General features: G+C 43.6%; 1 protein-coding gene across 2 annotated transcripts in view; it reads right to left on the bottom strand.

Annotated features, from left to right (window-relative positions):
• Nucleotides 1-16717, bottom strand: part of SGPL1 (sphingosine-1-phosphate lyase 1) — an 84783-nt gene that overhangs the window by 44831 nt on the left and 23235 nt on the right. For both annotated transcript variants that reach the window (XM_027858360.1, XM_027858350.1), the window contains one exon: nt 12060-12225. In XM_027858360.1, the coding sequence (XP_027714161.1) occupies nt 12060-12225 (166 nt within the window). The remainder of the gene's footprint in view (nt 1-12059; nt 12226-16717) is intronic.

Here is a 16717-nt window from a genome sequence, read left to right as displayed (position 1 = left end):
AAAGTATTTATTGAGCGGGTGCTGCCAGACACTGGGCTGAGTGCAGAGGCTACCCCTGCCCTCAAGGAGCTCCCCTTCAGATGGGGGAAGAAGGACAGCGAGGCACATACAAGATACACGTATACACAGAGGGGAAGGGACGAGGGTACTAGAAAAGGCCTCCTGCAGGGGAATGAGCTAAGACTGAGCCCTGGAGGAAGCCAGGGAAGCTGAAGGTAGAGGTGAAAGAGCAGACGATTCCAGGAGTGCGGCTCAGCTAGTGCAAAGGTCTGCTGTCAGGAGATGGAGGGTCATGTATTAGGAACAGCAGGGGGGCCAATGTGGTCGGACCTTTGAGTACTCAGAGGGGAGTGAAGTGTTGCATGTCCAATTCATTGATTTGCTCTCTTTTACTGATGTACACATTGAGAGATATAAAATTTCCTCTAATTACTGCTTTGACTGCATTCCACAAATTTTGAAATGTTGTCTCATTTTTGTCATTCTCTTTAATGAAATTATTGATTGTTTCTATGATTTGTTCTTTGACCTATTCTTTAGGATTAGATTATTTAGTTTTGTTTTTCGGGGTTTTTTGTGAGGCAATCGGGGTTAAGTGACTTGCCCAGGGTCACACGGCTAGTAAGTGTCAAGTGTCTGTTCTGCTTAGTTTTCAATTAATTTTTAATCTACGCTTCCATGGCCCTCTGTTGAATGTAATTTTTATTGCATTATGGTCTGATCACACTTTAATTAAGGGCATGACCCAAGTGTGAAGTTTTCTTCTGAATCCTCAGGAGAGAATCATTCTAATAACAGCTAAAATTTATTAACTGTCCTGGCCACCTCAAATCACAAAGATCTCTTCTTTCTCAACTCTCATGTGGTTCCTAGCACATATTTGGCACTTACCATATACTGTCTGGTGTCAGTATTAGTTATCTTTTCACAAGCATGTCCTATCACTCCAACTAGACCTTGACCTCCTAGAGCACCAGCACCATTCCCACCACCATCCCCAGAATATACCAGTGCTCAAGAATATTTGATTGATTGCTTACTTTAGGGAGCACAAAACATGAACAGTAGATATCGTTGTAATTTATTTCCATAAACTTGTATAATAGCAGAAAGCTGCTTTTTCACTCTTTACTCTCTTTAAAATTTACATTGCAAGTTATAGTTTGATAGCTACAACCAAGACCAAAAACAAGAATATATGGGAAAAGATTGAATTAATTTGCATTGTAAAGTGTTAGAGCTGGAAGAGATCATGATTTCTGATTTTACCAATAAGCAAACTGCCTCTCAAGAATAAATTAGGAGAGGCCTACAAACGAGGGAAACTGTATTAGGTTCCCCCAAAAGTACAGAGATGTAAAAAGGCAGAAATAAGAGAAAAGATGAGAGTACTATTTATGGATGAAAGCAAGAAAAGCCAAGAAGGGTAAGAGTGAGAAAAAGTAAAATGTATTATATTATGAAAACCAAAGACTGTCATCTGGAAGGTACCTTAAATATCCAGTCCCAAATGATAACTGTCTACTCCCACGAAATTTTTTTTTTTAACCAAAGCATGTTCTTACCTAATTAGTACACATGCAAAAGGAAGCCAGTAGCATTGAACCTGCTATCACTGTACAACTGTCATGACAACCGGCCTGGGTCAATTAGTAACTGTAAGCAAGCTGAATAGTCATTACATTTATGCTACCCACAGAGAGTTCCATTCATATGAGACCACTTTCCCTCCCTACTTTAGTCCAGCTCTCTCATTTCACAGATGAAGTAAGGTCCAGAAGAGAGAGGGATCACAAGATGATAGAATTAGACCTAGAAGAGACCATCAAATCCAAGTTCCTCATTTTAAAGATAAGGAAATTGAAACACAGAGCAGTTAAGTAACTTGTGAGGGTAGGTAGCCAACGTAGGATTTAGACCCAGGCTTCCTGATTCCAAGTCTAGGGTCTATCTACTCCTGTGATGATACGTCCTCTCTTCAGCCACGCACCTAGGTAGTCCCACAAGGCAGTAGCTAGATTAGGATACAAGTTTCCACCTCCTCAAAGTCCCTGAAATATCTTTTTTTTTCTTTTCATTTTTGACTTTACATGAATTTAATCATTCTTCCCTCCTACTGCCCCCCACATTAAACAATTTAAAAAAGAAAAGAAAAAAATCTTCATAATATGCATAGTCCAAAATAGCAAAACAAAGTCTCCCCATTAGGGCCATGTGAAAAATGCCTATCTCATTCTGCATTTTAACTCCATCCTCTCTCTATTGTAATTAATCTTCAGTCCTCTGGATTAGTGCTTGATCACTGCATTAATCACAGTTCTAAAGTCTTTCCAAGTTGTTTTTCTTTACAATGTTACTGTTTTGTTACATAAAGTATTCTTCTAGTTCTGCTCCCTTCGCTCTGTATGGTCTCATAGAGGTCTTACCAGTTTCCTCTAAGGTTGCCCATTTCATCCTTTCTTACGGCACAATGCTATTCCATTACATTTATATGCCACCATTTGTTTGGTCTTTACCCAATAGGTGGGCATCCCCTAAGTTTCCAGCTTTTGGCTACTTCAAAAAGAGCTACCATAGATATCCTTGTACACAAGGGTCTTACTCCTCTTTCTTTGATCTCTTGGGTTATCAGCCTAGTAGTAGTATAGCTGGCTCAAAGGAGTTGTATGTTTTAATCACTTTGGGACCCTATTCCAAATGGCTTTCCAGAATGACCGGACAAATTCCATCTCTCCCAAGGGGGCACTAATGTGCCTGTTTTCCGGCAGGTTCTCACACATAATTTTCTCCTTTTGTCATCTTTGTCAAAGTTAGGGTAAGAAGTAGAACCTCAGAGTTGATTTAATTTGCATTTCTTTAATTAATAGTGATTTGAAGCACTTCTTCATATCAGTGGTGATAGTTTGGAATTCTTTCCTTGAAAACTTCTGCTCATATCCTTTGACCACTGATCTATTGGGGGAATGGCTCTTAAGTCTTATAAACTATAATCAGGTCCTTTTATACCTTGAGTATAACATTTTTATAAGAGAAATATACTGCAAAGATTTTTCTCCCAGTTAGGTATTTCTCTTCTAATTTTAACTGCATTAGATTTGCTTGTGCAAAAGCTTTCAATTTTATATAATCAAAATTGTCCATTTTATTTCCTGTGAACCACTCTGTCCTTTCTTTTGTCATGAACTCTTTCCCTATCCAAAAAGCTGAAAAATTAATTTCTTCTTCGCTCCTCTAATTTGCTGAGGATGTCACCTCTTATGTCTAAATTATAAGTCTATCTGAATTTATCTGGATACATGGTGTAAGATGTTACAGATCCTAGAATATTAAAGCATTCACTATGTGCTATATCTTTATCCCTCCAATTCCTTAAAGGAGTCTGTCCTAATCTCCCATTCCAGGATCTTAGCAAATCTGCAATGAAACAAAGCTGAGAACTACCATACCAAATAACAGCCGGCATCCAATATTTTAATGGATCATATCTTATCATACACAATTTAATAAATTCTTGATTTAGGTTAAAAAAATTCCATGTAAAAGTATAGGATTGGGGGAAGGATAAATAGTCTACATGAAAGGAATCTGGATGAATGAAGCATGGCAACCCAAAAACTAACATAATCTCAAGTGACATGAATAGCCAAGGTATCCAGGACAAGGGAGGTGATCGACAGTCTGCCTGAATTCTGCTCTGGTCACACCACATAGAGAATATGGGATCAATTCCGGGCCCAAGACTTTAGAAAGGATATTGACAATGTCCACCTTGCCCAGTAGAGGGTGACCAAGATGACAATACTAACAATGACTGTATATAATGACCCTGTAGGTAGGACCGTGGAGGAAGCACAGAGCTTGCCCTGGGAGACTCTAGCCTGAAGAGTGCTTCAAGCATTTGGAGAAAGAATCCACTTTATCTAACTGACCTCAGAGAGCAGGACTAGAAGCAATTTTGGCTTGATGTTAAAAGGGAAAACTTCCTAAATAATCAGAGTATTGAAAAAAGAAAGCAGAATGGGTGACCTTGGAAGACAGAGGACTGCCCATCACTGGTAGGGCCCTGCCCAAGGTCACCAAGAGATAAGCCTTGGGAAGAGCTGTCCGCCTTCCACAGCAGGAACGCTCACGCCTCTGCTTCCCTGGAGAATCTCTGGTTTCTAAGACTCAGCTCCAGCACCACCACAATGCCCTTTCCTGATTGCTCCCACCTCCCTCCCAAACTACCTTGTGTACAGACATTGTGTCTATATTTACATGTGTGCACATGTTCTCCTCAGTATAATGCAGAAGATCTTTGAAACCAGGGCTTCTTTCACTTCTGTCACCGCATCCTCAGGCACGTTAATAAATGCTTATTGTTTGGTATGACATTGATTCTCTCTTGTCAATGGAAGCAAAGATTCCCACCTCACCACTCCCAGTTCTTCTGAAAGGCAGCACGGCACAATGGAGTGAACACTTAGGATCAGAGCCCTGGATTCAAACCCTGTTCCAACACTGCCTCTCCAAGCCTCAGACTTCTGATGCAGAAAAAGGAGGAAATGCAGCACTGTTGCAAGTAAAGAGCTTTGTAACCCTGGAACTGCTACAGAAATTACCAGCATAATGCCTGAGAAAGAGCGCAGACTAAAAGAAGAAGCTTTCTGAGCTAAAGGGAGAAGAAGTGATCGTGGCATGCAGAGACAAGGACCGCATCAGCCAAGTAAGGCTCGACTGCAGCTTCTGGGCAGAAAGTGGAAAAGAAAAGCGGCTAGCCCCGCACCTCAGCAGACAGGCACCCAAGCTGCTTATGAGGCTCACCATTATAACCAAACAACGGGATATCTGCAGAGACAAGAACAGCTCAGTGGCTCAGTTTTTCCTTCCAGGTCTCCACTCCTTAATATCTGGGTTGCAGGAAATGCTCCCATTGTTCATGAGCAACTGATAACGCTGGGACTCTCAGGGATAAACTAGAGGGCAAGCAGGCAGTCATCAAGAGCTAACCCAAGTCGGGGCTGATATGTCAGTCCCACAGAAATCCGTCCCAAACACACTCGTGCCAAAAGTTAACTTTTTAAAACTTAATTCCCCCCATAAAAGAAAACTTTAAAACCCTACCAAATACATAATACAAGATACTTTATATGTGTTTTATGAGCATTTACTTAAGGAATGTTTATTAATGTTCATTACTAGGTACAACGTCCTAGTAATAACATAAGCCCAGAGGGGATACAAAGATAAGCATGACAGATCCTGTGCTAATGAAGCTTATGATCTGGTATGATGACTGTATTGCTAGCATACTGGATAACAGAGTCCAGGTTCAAAAAGATTTTGGCAGTCTAGAACATTAAGCTGACTCTAATAAACTGAAATGTAATAGGGATAAATAGGATCACAGACTGGCAGATTCCAAGCTGGAAGAACCTCAGAAACCATGTAATGTAGCCTCTCATTTTACAGATAAGGAAACTAAAGTTGATATATGTTGTGACTTGCCCACAATAATACCAAGAACAAGCATCAGAGGCAAGCGCCCTGACTCCAGAGCCAATACTCTCTTCAGTCCCTACACATGTTGCATCCCCAGTGCAAAGTCTTACCGTTGGGTTAAAAAAAAAACTACTTCAAGATGGGGGAGCAATTCATCAGGAAAAGATCTAGGGGCTTTGGTGGACTCCAAGTTGAATGCCATAAGTGGGATACAGCAGTTAAGAAAGCCACGTAATCTCACCAAGAAAGGAATAGTGTTCAGGACTAGGGACAGGATAGTCTTGCCAGGTCAGACCACATTAAGAGAACTGTGTCATTCTGGATGTCACATGTTAGGAAGAACATTGATCTGCTGGAGAACCAAGATGGCGAGTTTGTGCCATATAACAATTCAATGAAGAAACTAGAGATGTTTAGCTTAGAAAAGAGAGAGTTCAGTGTGGCCATGAGAGTTATCTCCAGTGATCTGAAGAACTTTTGCAGGGACAAGAGATAATAAAATCTGTTCTGCTTGATCCTGGAGGGCCTAAGTAGGAGGACCTCCCTATTGGAAGTCATAAGGAGGTTTCTGGTAATCAGAGCTCTCCAAGTGTGACTATTAACACTGAAAAAGAATCTGACCCATCTGAATAAAGGGCCATGGTGCAGCTGGTCATTCAAAACAAGGAGGCTGCAGTGTGACAAGGGCTTGAGGTGAGAAGGCCAATCACTGGCACACAAAATGGAAGGGCCTTTTTGGAGCACTTACAGGAAGATAAATCTGAACTGATGGGCACCAAAAGACATTGCTATTGGAAAAGACCTTTGAGGTTGGTAAAAACTGAAAGTAAGGGTAAAGCCTACAGGCTCAAAGGGAGGGAGTTAAGGCTACTTTGCAAATAGCCACTGACCTACTGTAGTAAATGTATGTGACATAGTAACATAGAAAAGAACGCTTGATAGATTTCTTTTATGGACATGCTAACCTGGGACACTTCCATCCATCTGAAAAAGCATGGCTAAAGAAACTGAAATCATCCACAACATTCTCAAATGCAGGTTATTGCAGCCACAGAATACAGGGATTTTCTACCTGGAGTCCATGAATTCATTATGTTAATATTCTGACAACTATATTTCCCTATACTTAGTTTACTTTGTAATTCTATGTACTGTATTTGATTTCATGCATTTAAAAACATTATTCTGGGAAGGGGTCCATGGATTTCATAAGATAATACCCAAGAGTTCCAAGGCACATAAAACAGAATAAACTCTATAATAAACAAACAAGTCTTCTTTTCCTTTTCTCTCCACCAAGATAAGTTGATAGTTATGGACACTTTTAGACAAAAGATAAATAATAAGGGATTCTTCTCACTTACTCAACACTGAACTTGATTATTTGTTATGCACCTATTCACACAAGGCCCTGAGGCCAGGCTTTGGGGATAGGAAGTCAACATGAAACTCATTCCTGTGCTCTAAGACCTTAGACATTTAAACCCAGCTGAACTCTGAAGGAAGCTAAGGCTTTGAAGAGCAGAAGTGAGGGGAGAGATGTGATTCTGAACTACAGAAGATAGAATGCAGATTTTGCATAAAGTAAGGAGATCCATATGACTAAAGAGTACGTGAGTTATGGGAAATAAGTAAGGAAGGGTGGGCTGAAGGATATTTGTGAAGGGCTTTAAATATCAAGCTAAGAAGTCTGAATCTTATCTAACAATCCTAGGGAAGATGTATGAACAAGGAAAAAACAAGGTCAGACCCATGCTTCAGGAAGATTTTTTGACAGGCTTATGGCAGAGGGCCTAGAGAAAGGAGTTACTAACAACCGTTAGCAGGATACTGCGGTAAATCCAGGCAAGAGGTCATGAGTGCCTGAACTGAGGGGATATCTGTGTGAGAAAAAAAGGATGGATTCAAAAGAGGTCATAGAAGTAGAATTGACAAGCTACGGCAACTGATTAGATGTGGAGGTGTTGAGGTTTAGGGGTTTAGGGGTGCTGGGACACCGAAATCATGACACACAGTCCTGCCTGAATGAATCTGACCCAAGCCTTCTTTCAACCGAAGACAAGGTTTATCAAAGATCTACCATACTGGCCGAACTCTTAAGGAATCTAAATATTACTGAGCTATCGGCTAGATTACAAGAATCTAAGCAGTGGCTAGATTTTAAGAATCTGAGCACCTTAATGGAGACAAGATGGACCTTACATACAGAAAGACCGTGGGAGGGATCTAGGAGTGGCCAAGTAGTTTGGGGTGACTGGAGAAGTGGTCTAAGAAAGATCTGGATGGGAGTGGCCAGTAAGCTGGGGTGAACAGAAGACCAGGGATCTGGACCATGTGGCCAAGGCAGAATGGAGTCTAGACAGGGTCGAGGTGGGAAGTGGCCAGAGGCAATTGCAAGGTAACAGAACAGAACTGGGAGATTGGGCATAGCCACAACGAAAGGCCAGATGATAGGATTATAGCCTCTGGTGAACTCCAGAGATTTGGCCAGGTGGGAGAGTCCAGAGTTCTTCCTTTTTGGGGTCCAGATCTCAAAGACATGGTCTTTTCCTTTAAGGGGTTCAGATCTCATCCCCATCAGAGGTAAGAGAAAGTTAGGCGATGACGATGACTCAGGCTGTCTACCCAGCTGGCATCTTCAAGAGACACAGAAGAATTGGGAGGGATGAGTGTAAGAGGGAAAGCGACTGAGATCCATTTTAGACATGCTGAGCTTGGGATGCTTAGGAGACGGGTAGGAAGAGATGTCTAGCAGGAAGTTAGTAACAAGGGACTAGAGCTCAGGAGCAACATTCGGACAGGGTACATAGACCTGTGATTCATCTACAAAAATAACTGAAGTGACATGGAGGTACCAAGAGCAGGGCTACACAGAGAAAAGAGGGCCCGAGACAAAGCTGTGGTCAATAGTAACCGATGCACAGTAAAGAGAATGGAACCTAGACCATGACCCTGCAAAGGAGACTGAGAAGCAGATCGAGGAGGAGAGCCGGGAAAGAGGAATTAGCATTCCATGAAGTGATTTCTTATCTTAAGCAACTAAGTGAGTCTATTCAGATCTTTCCAAGGAGGAAGCCAGCCGCAGGACCCAATAAAAGGCATTGCATACCAGGCCTCAATATCTGCACCAAGGTGAAATCATATCCAAATGATTATAATCAGCTAAACCATAAGCATTTATGAAGCCCCTGCCATGTGCTGACACTGTGCTGAGTGCGACAAATAAAGGCAAAAGACAGTCTAGACAGACTGTCAAGAAGCTCACAGTCTAAGGGGAGAGACAACACGCCAATAACTACGCACAAACAAGCCAGAGACAAGATAAACTGGAGATAACCAATGAAGGGAAAGAAATGAATGGGGATCACAAAAGGCTTCTCGTAGAAAATGGGCTTTTAGCTAAGACCTGAAGGGGGTCAAGAAGACCAAGAGGTGGAGATGAGGAAAGAGAGAGCTCCAGGCGTTGGGGACAACCAGAGAATGCCCAGAGCCAAGAGGTGGAATGTCTTGTTCAAGGAACAGCAAAGAGGCCACTGTCACTGGAATACAGACCACGTGGTGAGTAAGGGTAAGAAAACTAGAAAGGTAGGAGGGGACGAGAGTGTGAAGGGTTCCAAATGCCAAACAAAAGATTTTATATTTGATTCCAGAGGTGATAAGGCGCCACTGAAGTTTAACGGTGTAACATGGTCAGCCCTTCACTTAAGATTAGGAAGATTAATTTGACAGCTAAGCGCAGGAGGAACTGGAGAGACTTGAAGCAGAAAGATGAACCGGCGGGTATGAGGGGATGAGGGCCTGTACAGGGCTAGTGGTGACGGGGTTGGGATCTGGACACCAGGAAGGAAAAACCCTGAACTTTCCCACAGGGCCAAATCTCTGACTGTTTGCCTGAGGTTATAATCCCACCGACCGGCCCTTCCTTGTGGCTACACCCAATCTCCCAATTCTCTATTACCCTTAACCTAGCCCAGACTTCCCTATGTCCCCAGGCCACTTCCCACCCTTAAGCCTAGCGAGGCTCCATTCTCCCTTGGCCACTTGGTCCAGGTCCCTGGCATTCTGTTACTTCACCATCCTGCAGACTACTTCGCCACTCCTAGATCCCTCCCACAGCTTTTCTGTATATAAGGTTCATAGTGTCTCCATTAAGGTACTTGGATTCTTAAAATCTAGCCAATAGCTCACAGGTGCTCAAATTCCTTAAGATTCTGGTCAATATGGCAGATCCTTAACAAACCCTGTCTTTGACTGAAAGAAGGCTTGGGTCGAATAGGCAGGACCCGCGTGTCGTGATTTTGGGGTTCCAGCACCCCTAAGCCCCTAAACCTCAACAGTGGCACTGTCAGAAGAGAGAAGGGGGCATCAGACACATACAAAAGATGTAAAATCAACAAGCTTGGCAATAAACTGGATACGAGGAGTGAAAGCGTGAAGAGTTGAGGATAACAGCTAGGCTGTGAGCCTGGGGGCTGGGATGATGGTCGTGCCCTTGCCAGTAGCAGGGTGGTTCAGAATGGGGGCTGTGCGTCAGAAGCAGAGAGAAGGTCAGTTTGGATGGGTCTCAAATTGCAGGAATGGGAACACAGTCTAACAAAGCTGGAAAGATCAATCAGGACTTAGTTGTAAGCTAAACAGAGTTGTTCACACCATATCCCATGACACTGGAGCTGAGTGAATAGGGAAGTGGTCCAGTCAGATCGGCACTTAAGATCCGGCAGCAGAGGGAGGAAAGTGAGGAAAGATTTTAAGGCATGGACACCAATTAGGAGGATGCTGCAATAATCAAAGCAAGAGGTCATAAGGGCCTACCAAGGTGGCTGGGCGAGTAGAGTGAGGGAGTCTGACACAAGAGAAGCCGCGGATCAGAAAAAGCGATACTTGACAACTGAGTAAATACGGTGGGTAAGAGAGAGTAAGGAGTCCAGGACAAACCAAGGTTATTAGCCTGGGAGATTTACCTCTGACTAAAACAGAGACGCTTGGAAGAGAGAAGAATTGGGGGAGGAGGGAAAAGAACGATTTCTGATTTGGACATGTCGAGTGTGAGACGTCTCTTACTGCCTGAAATGCCTAATAAGTAAGTGGCAATGTTTCAGAAGGTCAGGAACAAGAACCAGGTCTGGATAGCTAAACCTGTGAGTCATTTTCACAGAGATGATGGTTAAGCCCATGGCAGCAGATCAGGTTACGGAGAGAGAGAGTGTAGAGGGAGAAGAGAAGAGAGCCTACAACAGAACCCTGCAGGGACCCCCCAGAGTTACACGATATGAGTGCTGAGCAAGCAAAGAAGACTAAGGAGGATGGTCAGACAGGTAGGAGAAGAATCAGGAGAGAATAATGAACAAAAAGATAGCTTGGAGGGAAAAGTTATTTTTTTAAAAGATTCAACATCCCTCTTTGGGAGGAGGTAGGGGTGCTAGGGAAGGAGAAGTAGGGCATAGAAAGATGGAAGGATTTTGACTAGAATCACAGCACAGCATCTGGGGCAAAAAGGAACTCCAGAGATCCAAGCTATTCACGTGACAAACAAAGACAATCAGGTTCAGGTAGAGTTGGGATGCAGATTCCCGGTCCAGGACATGCTGAGTGCCATGCCTCACAAACAGCTGCTGGGGAGGAGGGCTATGGGCTGTGGACTATGGGCCTCAGGTCCTTCTTGGGTACCCCCCCAGGACAGAGGCTGGCCCCCACCTTCTCTTGCACACCTCCCTAAACTCCTGCCAAACACAAGGACTCCATTTTCACATCACATTCACAGAAGGAGCAGCAGTAGATATAGCAGACAGAGCACCATCCTTAAAGCCAATGAGACCCGAGTTCAAGTGCTACCTCTGATAGATCCTGGCTGTGTGGCTCTGGTCCAAGTCTCTTTACCTCTCACTGCACTAGGGAACTCTCTAAGATTGTAAGTTGCAAAGAAGATGCTGAAATATATTGGTTAACCAATAAAATCACAATCTTATCACTATCCCTTCACAAACAGAAAAAGATAATAATGATGATAACTAGCATTTTAAAAATTCTTTAAGGTTTACAAATCATTTTACAAATATTATCTCATTTGATCCTCACAACTCAGAACCTAGGTGCTATTATTATCCCCATTCTACTGTTGAGGAAACTGAGGAAGACAGAGGTTAGAAGACTTGTCCAGGGTCACCCAGCTACTAAGCGTCTAAGGCCAGATTTGAACTCCTGACTCCAGAGGCCAGCACACTATCCACTTTGCCACCTAGCTGCCTAAGGTAATAGCCATGAACAGCCATTCCAAAATAATTAAGTTTGCATAGCTAATCCAATTTGGGGGTGCTTTCTTAACAGCCTAAGATACTCCTCAGACTTGAATCTGTAGAAGTTTACAATGCCCCTTTCTTTGATTTCTGAGAAGTTAAGGAGATGAATATAAAAAGAGGTAGGCCATAGAAGGGCCACTATAACTCTGGACAGATGCCAGATTCCACAAAACTCAGTGACCAAGAAGGGCTGGTGGCCATGGGAGGCCCGTCCCTCCGAGTCTCAGATCTGAACACCACAGAAATGCCTTTCCTCCTCCCGAGGACAACAGGCACACTTACTCTCAGACTGGAAGATAAACCCGTACAGCCACACCAACAGCAAGGTCCACAGCACACTCCATGCAATCAGCTGCCAGGGCTCATATTTGGTGCAGTGTCCATTTACATAGTTCTTGGCATTGATCAAATATACTTCCAGGATTTCCTGATAGGGCTCGATGGCCTTCTAGAAATAAAACACAAGAAAAAGAAACGTTATAAGAAAGAAAAAGAGAATTCAGTTTTTTACTATTTAAGTACTCTTGGTTTATTTCATTTCCCAACTACCATTTTATTTTACAATTAAGAACCTCCACACTCTTACCCCAAAATACCTAATTATTTCCCCTCCAAAAAAACCCTCAATTCCAGACTGGCCTACTATCTTAAATCTTTTGCTCACATTCTAAACAGATACACACCAAAATAAATACAAGGTAACTTAAAGAGGGAGGCTGAATTTAAAGAACGTCTCTGAGTACCTGAGTCTTAAAGGAAGATAAAAATTCAGAGAGGCTGAGATAGAAGCACAATCCAGTCACTGAGGCTTGCCAGAGGCTTTCCAGCATTGCCCTCCTCTGTCAGTGATCATTTCATGCGACTATGCCTTAGCTGCCTAACTGGCCTACGAGTTACAGAGGGGAAGGGCCCGTGAACATCAGAGAATATCAGAGCCAGAAAGAACTTCCAGGGCCGTCTGGCTGAAACCTGCGTGAGAGCTTTCTCTACAACACACTCAACAAATGATCCCTGCTCAAAGACTTCAAATGAGGGCAAAGGCACTTCCTTTTGAGACAGCAATTCCACTTGGGTGTCAGACTAGCTAAACTCTAAGCCCATTCCATGGCCAAAACCTCTGATCCTGTGATTAAAAGCTTTTCTTCAAAGCCATCGTAATCTGCCCTCAAGTCAAATCCCTCTCCCCCATGAGGGTCCTCCCCCCGAGCCTCACACTGCCACACACAGCAACAAGTACAGTGAAGTCACATAAACGTTGCTGCCAGTGGCAGCGCTTCTGAATGGCCTCAGCAACACTCCTCAAGAGAGACTGGGGAGGAGAGAAAAAGATCTGTGGTATTTTGAACCGCTACCACTCAAAGAAGGAATCGGGACAAGCGTTCTTCAAATTCATCAGACAGAAGGGGGTAAATGGCTTCGTTTTCTTTGAGGGCTCTAGCGAAGGATGGTATAATTAGCGCACAGCAAGTAGGAGGCCTTCTCTACAGGACACTACGGACACACAGCAGCTCCTCTGGAGACTGAGGTCTATCCTGGGCCATTCTCCAGGGCCACACAACTGCTGTCACCAAACACAACCGCCGAGAACACGGGCAGTTGCCAGAGCCCATGTTTTGGTAAGATCTAAAGACGCTATCATCCACAAAAAGTGCTATAGGGTTCCAACAGCTAAAGAGAGGCTTCTGGTGAGAAAGTCTAGGTCAAAGAAGTCAAATGAGTGACTGAGAGAGAGGGAAAGCCATTCAGAGAGAATTCATCCTGAAGACCCTGGTTTCTACCTAGTTACCAACAATCAGGACTGATGGAAGGGAACAATAAACATTTCAGCTGGAGAAAAATAAATCAAAATGCTTGGGTGTTCACATACAAAAGGAACTCAAAATCCAAAGTTTATCATTTTTTCCAATTAAACTCAGTTTTGCCAATAAAATATGCTTCACAGTTATAGGAAGACATCAATAAAAAGTCTCAGAGAGGTTAAATGATTAGCCCAGGGTCACATGGTAAATGCTAGTCCTCACACCCCCAACTCTCGACTCCAAATCCAATATTCTTTCAACTGCATCACAAAGACACCCTGTAATTCCTAACGGGCCACAGATAAAATGGGTAACCAACGGCTCCCATTCTGAAAACTCAAAATGCAAGATAACTCAGCAAACAGCTGTTTCAAGAGACTATGTCTCCTATCAGCCACAGAACCTTATTAGGACCATATAGTTCACCCAGTCTAAATCTCTCAATTTTCAGAGGAAATTCAGGTCCAGAAAAAAGTGACTTTCCCATGGTGACACAATAGGTCAGTGACCACAATGTCCTTCTCACACTCAGGGCCAAATCCTGGGCTTATTGATAGTGAATATCACCGCCGGTGCCAATTTAGCATAAACAAACAGCCTTAGTCCTTGGGGGATGAAAAGCCTTGCAGCACCACTCAGCTTCCACATTATTAGGCTCTGGGGGCCTCTTGGGACAGTCTCATTGGGAAGATGCTATTCTTTGGTGCTCTGGGTACAGGCATAACCCCCAGAGAGAATCCTGATGTAACTCAGCCTTAAGGAATCTTTTAACCCCTTTTAAACCACAGGCATGTCAAGATTTACTTTCTGTGTTCCCAAGTTCCTGAATGACTTCACCTTAACTAGCAGAAACTATGCACGTGGGGGCAATGTGTGTAATAACAAATGGAAGACTGGCGCTACGATGTTCTGTATGACAAGCTTAAATGACAGTTATGTCATGACTTACAGACAAGAATGTAGAGAATGATAGCAAGAGACATGAAAACTTCACTTATTAATAATTACCTTTTTCACCATATCTTCTAGCTTAAGATGATTACTCTCTAGCCTAAAGTGATTCCAACATACTACACCTACCAGGGTCAAGTGACTTCCCAGGACGTGGCCGGGAGTCATCCCACGCTTCTGGATCTCATTTGCCTTCTGTGGGACACAAGGGACACAAAGCTAGCCCTCGCCAACACACGGAAGAGGAAGCACACACCAAGAAACAAGGAAAAGTGCCATGTAGGAAAGGGACGAAGACAACCACGAAACAGTACCGGCCTCAAGGGCTATTCAGGGTAGGGGCAGAGGGCAGGCACAACATGAACACAGATAAGTAAGTCCCAGACGATTCGAGGATGGAGAAAGCAGGAATAACCGGGCAAAATCAAGAAAGAGTTGGAAAAGAGGTGGCACCTAAGCTATGCTCTGAGGAAGCCAAGGATTCTGAAAAACCCCAGGGAGGATGAGGAACACAGACGTGCCCTCAGGCACGAGGGGTGAGCTACATCCAAGCCTGGAGGCAGGAGAGATGGAATATGAGGTGGGGGGCAGGGCGACAAGGTGGGAGTAGGCAAAGTCTAGGTGCAGCCCCCAACTCTAACATATATTAGAAAGTCACTCAGCCCATCAATGTTCCATTGAGCTCTCTAAGACTAGCTTGCCAATGATGGTGGGAGTGAAGGGAGTTTTCAAGTAGGAGTTCCCCACACTGATGAAATTCCAGACTAAGAAAAAAAAAGCAGCTGTGGGGAGGAAGGATTAGAGATAGAAGACACTAGGTGCAGGGAGGACAAATAGGAGGTTTAGCAAACAGTTCAGGTGAGAGGCGATACGGGACTGAAATATTAAGCTGGTGAGTAGAGAAATGACAGATGAGAAGAATGTTGTGAAGACAAAATCATTAAAACTTGGCAAATAATTGGATACTGGTACAAGAGGGAAAAATTGAGCATTTACTTCCATTCAAACTTTATTAAGCACTTACTGTGTGCAGGGCCCCATGCTAGTCCCTAGGGCTATGAAGACAAAACAGCTCATTTTTAAAGGCACTTACATCCTATTGCTTCCAGCCTGGGTGACTGGAAGGATGGTGGCTCTCAAGAGAACTAGAGCAATCTGGTGGAGGGAGAGGTTTAGAAAGGAAGATAACATGTTCTGGCTTGCACATGTGAAGCTCTCAATGGTACATCCACGTGAAGACATCCTCCAACAAGGGACACTCCGGGACTGGGGCTCAGGAGAGATACTCTAACGGTGGCTTCTGTGAAGTGATAAGCTACACAAATGTATCATGGACTTAGAACTGAAAGAGGCCAGTGAGGTCGGCACCAACTCCTTCACGTCAAGACGAGGAAAGTGAGGCCTAAGGAAGTTACGTCATTTGCATGAGGCCAATTACGTGTTAGGAATCTGACCTCGGACCTTGCCTCTGAAGGTCACCACTCCTTCCACTGCCTTCCCAACCCTGCAAGTGTTCTTCATAACTGTCTTTTTTGGCAAACGCTCATCACGTACACAAATCAAGATGACCAGGCATCCCATGAAATGACGTTTCTTGTTGCCCTTCGACACATGATAAAATCCAAAAAGGCCAGAGCACCATCTTTGTCTTCTAGTTTCCTTTGTGGTGGGAATGCCAACACTGGCATGACTCAGTAACTCCACTAGCATGCCCACTCGTCAATTACTGGACAAGGGTCTCACATTCAGAGTATCAACTTCCAACCACGTTTACATACAGTCTAACAACTGTGTGAGCCTTAACTCCTGTCACTGAAGGAGTTCAAGGGGGCCGTACAGGACTGAGGGCCACTAGGAGTTGTCAAGGTAAGAGAATTCATCACCTGGCTGACAGCATACTAGTGACTTGTCTCTCTGTACTCAGCTAAGGGTAGTACTAGAAAAGCAGAGGGCCCTTTCACTGAAAGCATACTTGAAGCTCTTTCCAGAGACCATCTTCAAGAGTACAGGATCATTTCCACATCAGGCCACCCCCTCAGTATACACAAAACATGGGTTCAAATCCTGGAAGTACTACTGAATAGCAATTCAGAGGTGAGGAACCTGAGGCCTTGAGGCCACATGTGGCCTTCATAGGTCTTTCGGTGCAGCCTTTTGACTGAATCCAAATTTTATAGAACAAATCCTTTT

Source organism: Vombatus ursinus, unplaced genomic scaffold (assembly GCF_900497805.2).
Source record: "Vombatus ursinus unplaced genomic scaffold, bare-nosed wombat genome assembly UNPS02000749.1, whole genome shotgun sequence".
Taxonomy (NCBI): Eukaryota; Metazoa; Chordata; class Mammalia; order Diprotodontia; family Vombatidae; genus Vombatus; species Vombatus ursinus.
Note: the sequence above shows the minus strand (reverse complement) of the source record. Positions and strands in the feature narration are given on the sequence as shown.